This window comes from Raphanus sativus, unplaced genomic scaffold (assembly GCF_000801105.2).
Source record: "Raphanus sativus cultivar WK10039 unplaced genomic scaffold, ASM80110v3 Scaffold3586, whole genome shotgun sequence".
Taxonomy (NCBI): Eukaryota; Viridiplantae; Streptophyta; class Magnoliopsida; order Brassicales; family Brassicaceae; genus Raphanus; species Raphanus sativus.
Window position 1 is genome coordinate 1 of NW_026618892.1, and position 9,939 is coordinate 9,939.

At 42.6% G+C, this 9,939-nt stretch overlaps 1 protein-coding gene across 1 annotated transcript; it reads right to left on the minus strand.

Moving 5' to 3' along the window:
* Positions 1-2,788: 2,788 nt before the first annotated feature.
* LOC130506717 (uncharacterized) lies at positions 2,789-9,584 on the minus strand. The gene is made up of 6 exons (XM_057001396.1): positions 9,524-9,584; positions 4,080-5,201; positions 3,624-3,868; positions 3,327-3,509; positions 3,028-3,249; positions 2,789-2,971 (listed from the first exon to the last, which is right to left on the minus strand). Exons 1-6 carry the CDS (start codon positions 9,582-9,584, stop codon positions 2,789-2,791), a joined length of 2,016 nt encoding a protein of 671 aa, XP_056857376.1.
* Positions 9,585-9,939: the final 355 nt, after the last annotated feature.

Sequence of the window (9,939 nt, forward strand, 5' to 3'; positions counted from 1 at the left end):
GTTTCAATCTCACACCTTGTACTGTATGGTTGAACTGCTCTCTCTTCAAGCCTAAAGCTTCTCACTTTAGCTCCTCCACGCTTCAAGCTTCCCGCCTGAGCCTCTTCTAGCTTAAAGCTTCTCACTTTAGCTCCTTCATGCTTCAAGCTATTCGCCTGAGCTCCTTCTGCAGTCATCTCCTTCAAAGGTTTCCCCTTTGCGTGACCACTCCACCACATACAGTTTCTCCACACTGTATTTGCCAAACTTGACCAGCCTCCATCATTTCTCTCTTCAAGCTTCAAAGTGTCCCTTGATCTGTGACTCCTCTCTGTGTTGACCTTGTTTGTTTCCATCAGAATGATTCAAACAAGCTCAGCGACTCAAGAACAACCCAGAAACATCAAGAACACTCAAGAACACCAAGTACAAACACTCCACACACTCGCAAATCACAATCCCTTTCCTTGCCAACCTGGCTCTGATACCATAAACACTTTTGTGTTTTATAGATTTGATGAGTGTGAATAAAGATTAAGAGATTAAGAGATTCAAAGAATAGAGAGAGAGAGGCGATTTTAGAGAGATAAAACTCAACACTCCATTAATTGATTACAAATGAGAGTTTACAAGATATAAAGAGAGATTACAATAGTCTAGGTTCAATGAATTCAACTTAGACATCTAAGCATGTGAGGTCAATACAAATACTAGGCTGAGATGCTTCACATGCTTGGACAGGCTGTGACAGGCTGTAAAGTCTCTTCTTCCTTTCCAGCCTTGATAAACCTTGCACACCTTATCCTTGGCGAGTTACACACTCCTTGCTTCACCAATATCACTTGCAAGTTACTTTCATCCTCTCATGGTAACTTCTAGAGTTACTGTTGTAAATTCTAAAGTTTCCACAGTAAAACTCTAAAGTTACTGCCTCAGCTTAATGTTTATTAACCCCCAATACTTCATCTCTTCACTTCATGATTTCCCTCTCAACACTCCCCCTCAAGCTTGACCATGTGGAACAAGTCAAGCTTGGATTGCCATGAGATCTTCCCTCATTAAAAACCTCATCAAAGAAAACCCAATGGGACAAAACTTTGATGAGGGAAAAAGAGTGGAGATCTCATGACGAGGGGATCAGTTTCTGGGAGTAAGATCAATGAGTCCAAGCCTAGATAGAATGGACTCCATTGTCTTCAACCTTGCTGCCTTTGTGAACACATCTGCAAGCTGATCTTTACTTCTTGTATAACAGGGCAGTATCACTCCCAAGATGATCATCTGCCTCACCTTATGACAATCGACCTCTATATGCTTTGTCCTCTCATGAAACACTGAATTTGAGGCAATATGAATAGCAGCTATTGTCGCAATGCATGGTCATGGGATCAGACTGCTCAATCTCCAAGTGCTTCAAGATCCCCTTGATCCGTACCAACTCGTTGGTGAGCTTCAACATAGCTCTGTATTCAGCCTCAGCACTTGAGCAAGAGATGACCTTCTGCTTCTTGCTCTTCCATGTAACCAGATTTTCTCCAATGAAGGTACAATACCCGGTAGTTGATCTCCTATCAACTCTGTCTCCTGCCCAATCTGCATCACAATACCCAACAACTTCTGTACTGCCATTTCGCCCCATCCAAACACCTTGTCCAGAAGTTCCACTCAAGTATCTCAATATCCTATCAACCATGTTCCAATGATGAACCTTTGGAGCCTGCATGTGCTGACTCACTTGATTCACAGCAAAACATATATCAGGCCTGGTGATAGTCAAGTATGATGAACACTTGTTTAGCATCCTTAAACAACTGGTTGTCTTCAACCTCCCCCTCACGCAAGACCTTATACCCCTCTTCCAGAGGTGTCTTTGCAATCTTCCCTCCAAGCACATCTGTTTCCTTCAGCATGTCCATAGTATACTTCCTTTGAGACATAAACAATCCTTCCTCAGATCTGCATATCTCAATCCCCAAGAAGTACTTCATCTCTCCCAAATCTTTAATATCAAACACAGACTTGAGAAACTCTTTAGTGGCCTTGATTCCAGCCTTATCACTTCCTGTGATAATCAAATCATCCACATATACCAGAACCACTATGATCCCTGATGGTCCAACCAGTGTGAAGAGAGTATGATCCAATTCAGACTTCCTGAATCCTCTCCCATTGAGAGTAGTGCTCAGCTTGTGATACCATGCTCTTGGTGATTGCTTGAGGCCATAGATAGCTTTCTTCAATCTCAACACATTTCCCTTCTTCACCAAGTGTTCTAAACCAATTGGAGGAAGCATGTACACCTCATCCTCAAGCTCTCCTTGCAGGAAGGCATTCTTCACATCCATTTGCCACAAATCCCACTCTAGATTCACAGCAACAGACAGCACAATCCTGATGGTATGTAGCTTGGCGACAGGAGCAAAGGTATCAATGTAGTCTTCTCCATATGTTTGAGTGAAACCTCTTGCAACAAGCCTTGTCTTGTGCCTGTCTATCTTCCCATTTGGGAGATATTTGATGGTGAAGATCCATCTGCTAGACACTGCTCTCTTCCCCTTTGGTAACTCACTCTCATACCAAGTATCATTTCTGATCATAGCATCAGCCTCAGCATTCACTGAGTCCCTCCACTCTTGAATCAACATGGCTTCTTCATAACTCCTTGGCACATAACTCTCATCTAGACTCACTGTGAATGCTATATGCTCTTCTGGAAACTCAGCAAAGGAACACACGGCTTGGGAAGGATGCTCCATAGCCTGGGCATTGTAGTACACTCTCGTGTTTACCCAGTTGGAAGGATCCCTCTTTATCCTTGTGCCCTCCGTAATGTCTCAACCTGATCTTCTGTATGAACCTCATTATGTACTTCCTCTTCTAGCCCAGTAGATTCACCACTCTGCTCCTCTTCACCTGACTGAACCCCTTGCTCATTTATACCAGTAGGCTCCCCTTGCTCTTCTTCATTAGACTGAGCAACATTTTCCACTTCCTGTGACACATCTTGATCATGCAGACCTGAATCCTCTTGGTTCTACTCTTGCTGACCTGATTCAGATCCATTCTCCCCTCATGATCAAGAGGGGTTGTACCTTTAGCTTCTTCAGCCTGATTCCGAGACATATCTATCCCCAGCCTTTCCAACACAATCCTTAGTGTTGCTGCCTTGTCTGATTGTCCATGAGACAGATCCTCCAAGTCTTCCCACTTCTTTTCCTCATAGTACCCTCTAGACTCCATAAACTTCACTTCTCTAGAGACTTTAACCTCCTGGTTTCAGGATCATAGCATTTGTAACCCTTTTGGGTGATAGAGTACCCAATGAACATTGCTTTAGTACTCTTTGCCTCCAACTTGTTTCTCTGCTCACCAGGAACCATGACATAGCAAACACACCCAAACACTCTCAGGTGATCAATGACAGGCTTGCTCTTATTCAAAACTTCAAATGGAGACAGATTCTTCAAGATCTTTGTTGGAGTCCGGTTGATGAGATAGCAAGCAGTCTGAACAGCATCACCCCAAAACCTCTTTGGAACATTTGAATGAAACATCATTGATCTAGCAACCTCCATTAGATGTCTATTCTTCCTCTCTGCAACCCCATTCTGTTGTGGTGTGTAAGGACAACTGGTCTGATGCACAATCCCATGCTTAGCTAGATGACTCTTGAAGGCATTGCTGGTGTATTCACCTCCATTGTCTGATCTCAGTATCTTCACCGTAGCATTATACTGATTAGAGACATATGCTTGGAAGTTCATGAATGCTTCCAACACCCTATCCTTAGAAGGAAGCAATGTAAGCCAAGTATACTTGGATCTCTCATCAATGAAAGTCACAAAGTACTTGTTGCTGTCTCTAGACAAGCATGGAGCAGTCCACACATCTGAATGAACTAGATCAAAGCAATGCTCATAAGTAGTCTCTGAGGTCGGGAACACTGTCCTACAATGCTTTCCTAATATACATGCCTCACACTCCAAGTGATGAAATGACATATTAGGTATTATCAACTCAATGGCCCGAGCATGAGGATGTCCCAATCTGGCATGCCAAGTAGTACTATCACACTGATCAGCAGTACTACTCAAGCACACAAAATCCAATAGGATTAGAAGCCTTAGCTGTTTGGAGATGATATAGCTGATTCTTGCTGTCTCCTTTTCCAATAACTCTCCCAGTCTTCAAATCTTGAAACTCAACATCATTTGGCCTGAATACAACTTGACAATTGAGATCAATTGTGGCCTTCCTCACAGATATCAGATTTGATGTGAACTGAGGCAAATAGAAGGCAGCTGAGTTCTTCTCAAACAGTTTCAGATTTCCCACTCCTTCTATTGGAACTTTAGTACCATTAGCCACCAAAACATGCCCTGTTGCTGCCTTGATCTCACTCATCAAGCTTCTATCACTGATCATATGATGACTTGCTCCAGAATCAATGATGATGGGTTTGCTAGATGTGTATGCTGAGGCAGGAGCACCTTGTCTCCGGGTCGTAGCCAAAGCATACACATACTTCACAAACTCATCCCATTCCCCCTTGGTTATTACATCATCTGCTCCTTTTGCCTCTAGCTTTTTCATAATCTGCCCATCCTCCACTGAACTACCCATATAGGCCGAGTAAGAACACTCTCCCACAACACTCTTCCTACACTTTCCCATGTTGATATGTGTTTTAGACAGCATTCTATACCTCCTCCTCTTCCGGAGCAGCTTCTTACTCTTCTTATACCCTTCATAGGTACACTCAAACAACTCGCTTATGCCATACACATCCAGCTGCTTGTCCTCTTTGATACTTTGTTTAATCTTCTCACCATATGATGAATTTAAACTCACTAAAAGGCTCAAGACTACACCTTGCTTCAGCCTATCTTGCACCATTCCCGGAACTGATGTGTTCACTCTCAACACATCCAGCTCTCTCCATAGATACTTCAGCTTTCCCACAAGCTTCTGGAGTTCTTCCTTTCCTCTTCTTAGGTCTGCGCTTGTCTCCTTGACTCCACAGCCTCTCTTCAGATCGGATCTTCTCCTCTGAGCTGTTTCAATCTCACACCTTGTACTGTATGGTTGAACTGCTCTCTCTTCAAGCCTAAAGCTTCTCACTTTAGCTCCTCCAAGCTTTAAGCTTCCCGCCTGAGCCTCTTCTAGCTTAAAGCTTCTCACTTTAGCTCCTTCATGGTTCAAGCTACTCGCCTGAGCTCCTTCTGCATGATAACTTGTATGAATTAAGAGAGTAAGATTGGTGAGAATTGAAGTATCAAAGAGACAAGTATGAGAGAGATCCGAGAGAGAGAGAGTGAGAGAGTTTGCGCAAGTAAAAGAGAGAATATGAGGAATTATATTTCCTTAAGATTAATGGTAACATGTTACAGTCTATTTAAAGACAAAGACAATAGGCATGTCGCCAAGAGCAAGCAAATAAACTAATAGGAGTTAGTACAGAAAGATTAAACAAATAGGGGAGATGTCATGGTCGGATCAGACTCGCTCAGCCGAGAGAAAGTGACAGGACCTAACGGTCCTCACTGCTCTGATCTTCCTTAGTAAACCAATGACCATTCTCAACGCTCTCTTCCTCTTTGTCGACATCCTCCTCAATTCTGATATTTAAATCCTTCTCTTATTTAAACCAAGTCCTTACTTGACTTGCAAGACACTCATGTAGTTTATTTGAACTCCTCATTGGTGCGCCATACACTTCTCTTCTTCTTTCTTCTCATAGCTTCATGTTAACATCATATCTCCTCTTTTATTTCTTCATGTCAACACTCCCCCTCAAGCTTGACCATATGAAACAAGTCAAGCTTGGAAGCCATGAAGCAATCCCTCATTAAAACTTTAGCTAGGCAAAAACCAGTGGGATAAAATCCAAGACAAGGAAAAAGAGTAGATCACTTCATGGAGGGAAGATCAGTGACATGAGATATCTATGAGTCCCATCCTCGGATGGATGGACTCACACACTTTAGTACTTGCTGCCTTTGTGAAGATATCAGCTAGCTGGTCTTCACTTCTTGTGTAGCATGGGAGAATCACTTGCTGCTCCACTGCTTGTCTCACCTTGTGGCAGTCTACTTCTATGTGTTTGGTTCTCTCATGGAAGACTGAGTTGGATGCAATGTGTATTGCAGCCTGGTTGTCACAATGCATAGTCATTGGTGTGTTGATCTCGATCCCCAAGTCCTTTAGTAATCCCTTGATCCATATAAGCTCACTTGTAAGCTTCCTCCTCATTGATCTATACTCTGCCTCAGCACTTGAACATGATACCACCTTCTGCTTCTTGGTCTTCCATGTGACTAGATTCCCTCCAATGAAGGTGCAATAGCCTGTAGTGGATCTTTCTATCAACCCTATCTCCAGCCCAATCAGCATCACAGTACCCAACCACTTCAGTGCTCTTGTTACATGCCATCCACACTCCTTGACCAGGCGCCTCTCTCAAGTATCTTAAGATCCTTTCCACCATGTTCCAGTGATGCACCTTAGGAGATCCCATGTGTTGGCTTACTTGGTTCACAGAAAAGCATACATCAGGTCGGGTGATGGTTAGATAGATAGCTGCCCACCATTCTTCTATACTTCTTGACATCTGTAAATGGAGTAGCTTCATACTCCCCCTCTCGCAGTACCTTGTAGCCTTCTTCCAATGGTGTTTTTGGCCTGTTTACTTCCAATGGTTCCTGCCTCATTCAAGATATCAAGTGTGTACTTCCTTTGGGATATGAACAGCCCCTCTTTAGAGCGGCAAAATTCAATCCCTAGGAAGTACCTTAATTCTCCCAAATCCTAATATCAAAAGTAGATTTAAGAAAAGATTTAGTTAAGATGATACCTTCCTTGTTGCTACCAGTGATGATTATGTCATCAACATATACCAGTATGACTATGATACCTTCCTTGCTGGTGAGAGTGAAGAGAGAATGGTCTGCTTGAGACTTCACAAAACCTCTTCCATTCAATGTTGAGCTTAGCTTGTGGTACCATGCTCTTGGAGATTGTTTCAATCCGTAGATGGCCTTCCTGAGTCTAAGCACATTTCCTGGTTTCACCATGTCTCTTCAAGGCCAGGAGGAGGTCTCATGTATACTTCATCATCTAACTCTCCTTGAAGAAATGCATTCTTCACATCCATTTGCCACAAGTTCCCACTCCAAGTTGACAGCAAGTGAGAGTAGAATTCTTATGGTGTGCAGTTTTGCCACTGGTGCAAATGTATCCAAGTAATCTTCACCATAAACTTGAGTGTAGCCTCTTGCCACCAGTCTGATTTTCTTCCTCTCTGGCTTTCCATTGGCTCCATACTTGATTGTGAAGAGAAGTCGGCTTGTCACTGCTTTTTTTCCTTTGGGAAGCTCACTTTCAAAGTATGTTCCATTCATTTCCATAGCTCTCATCTCATCTCCAACAGATGCTCCCCACTCCTCATCTTGCATGGCTTCCTCATATGTCTTTGGAATCCATTCTTGATCCACTTCAGTAATGAAGGCTTGATGCTCTGCTGGGTAGTGAGCTAGTACGCATACTGCACTAATGGGATGTGCCACGGCTTCTGCATTGAAGTACACTCTTGTCTTGGTCCATTCTGAAGCTGGTTTCCTGATCCTTGTACTTCTTCTAGGTTGTATCTGTTCAGGTTCTGCTTCAGTGACTTCGGTTGGTGCCATCATCTCATCTTGATCATGAGATACTGAGGTTTCTTGAGTTTGCATTGGTTGTTGCTCAGTACTATCACCCCCTTCAGGATCAAGATGAGTGATCTCAACATCTGTAGCTGCTTCTTCTGTAGCTTGTGTTGAAACCTCACTGACCGGGGCTGGTGATCTAGATAAACTGATACCAAGCCTCTCCATCACCACTCTAAGGTTACTTGCTCTGTCCGAGGCAGATTGAGATAGATTCTCAAGCTCTTCCCAACTCCTCTCAGCATAGTAGCCTTTTGATTCCGGGAACTTAAAATCCTTTGACACTAGGACCCTTCTTGTGTCTGGAACATAACACTTATATCCCTTCTGATGTGTAGAGTAGCCAATAAACATTGCCTTAGTGCTCTTAGGTTCTAGCTTGTTCTTTAGTTCTCCTGGTACAAATAAAAAACAAACACACCCAAAAACCCTCAAATGATCTATGGAAGGTTTAGTTTTGTTCAGTACCTCATATGGTGTGGAATCAAGGAGGACTCTAGTGGGAGTGCGGTTGATAAGGTAAGTGGCAGTGACAACTGCATCTCCCCAAAACCTCTTAGGGACATTTGAATGAAACATAATGCTCCTGGCCACCTCCATTAGATGCCTGTTCTTTCTTTCAGCCACACCATTTTGTTGTGAAGTGTAGGGACAACTAGTTTGTTGTATGATTCTATGCGCGGCTAAGTGTTGTTTGAAAGCTGTGCTAGTGTATTCACCACCATTATCTGATCTAAGAATTTTAATCTTGACATTGAAATGGTTAGTGATGTAATTTTGAAAATTTTTAAAAGCTTCTAGCACCCTATCTTTAGATTGCAACAGAGTTATCCAAGTGTACTTAGACTTTTCATCTATGAATGTCACAAAATACTTATGGTGTTCTCTAGATGCACATGGGGCAGTCCACACATCCGAATGAATCAAGTCAAAACAATTATCATAGATAGTCTTGGATTTAGGAAACACATTTCTACAATGTTTTCCTAGAATACAAGCTTCACAATCATTTTGAAAATTAACACTAGGCAACAGGATGTTTAAGGCATGAGAATGAGGATGTCCTAATCTAGCATGCCACATTACATCTTTAGGGAAATCAGAAACAGAAACAAATGCAACAGATAAATCAGATGCTGGTCTTGTGTCCTCAAGCAGGTATAAATCTCCTTTTGTGACACCTTTTCCAAACAACTTACTTGAATCAATATCCTGAAAATACACACTGTTAGGAGTGAAAGTAACATGACAATTTAAATCATTTGTGACTCTCTTAACAGATAAACAGGTTTGAAGCAAAGGTTGGCATATAAAAGGCTTTTGATTCTTTATCAAACAGCTTAAGATCACCAACACCTTTGATTGGAATTTTATCACCATTAGCTATCATCACATTTCCTAAGGCTGGAACTATATGTTTTAATCAGGTTTAATCACACTAATCATATGATGTGAAGCACCAGAGTCAATTATCAATGGTTTTAGCCGATTTTAACAAGTTTAAAACATCACCAGCAGTGTGAGAAGCATTGAGAGAGATTCCAAGAGTTCTAGAGATACTAGATTCTTTTAGGGCCTTGATGAGAGCATCCAAGTCAGACTTCTTGAGGAGTTCATCCAGGTTAGACCTTGGTGTGTTGTACACTGATGTAGATGCCATGGCGCTTCCACCACCTTGGTTTGGAGTCGCCGGTTCAGCACCATCAGCTGAGAAGTTAGCTCTTGCATCCTGGTACTGTGATCTTGGTTCCTTGAACTTGTTTGGCTTTAGGTGAGGGTGCAGGATCCAGCACTTGTCTTTGAGATGACCCTTCTTCTTGCAGTGGTCACAGATCAAGGACTTTCTATCCTCATGTTGTAAGTAGCTTTGTTGGCTACAATCTCCTCAGCTTGATGCGCCATGTTCAAGTCTCCTTTGCTTCCAAACAGGCTTACTGACCCTTCTTCCTTCTGGATTTTGTGCACAAACATCATCTAGGTCAGGGAGTTTATCAGCTCTTAAGATGTGTTTGATCAGTGCTCCATAGGATGTGTTGAGGGTGAGAAGGATTCCAAAGACTTTGTCTTCTTCACGCCTGGCTAGGAGGATGTCAGGATCCACAGTGTGAGGTCTCAGCAGCTAAGCTCAGCTCGGCCAAAGAGATCTAAACTTGCCAAAGTGTGATTGAAACTCCATGTCCCCTTTGGTTGAGACCATGAGAAGCTTTCTTCACTTCAAAGACCCTTTCAGGTTGGAACATTTCCCATACACTTTGTT

What these genes read in the sequence shown, in the direction of transcription:
- LOC130506717 (XM_057001396.1), bottom strand. Translation starts at nt 9,584, where the DNA reads ATGGCGCATCAAGCTGAGGAGATTGTAGCCAACAAAGCTACTTACAAC. An exon ending in TTCTAATCCTATTGGATTTT is followed by an intron (nt 3,869 to 4,079) that starts GTGTGCTTGAGT and finishes TAGTTCATTCAG; the next exon opens with ATGTGTGGACTGCTCCATGC. An exon ending in AGCAGAGAAACAAGTTGGAG is followed by an intron (nt 3,250 to 3,326) that starts GCAAAGAGTACT and finishes TCCTGAAACCAG; the next exon opens with GAGGTTAAAGTCTCTAGAGA.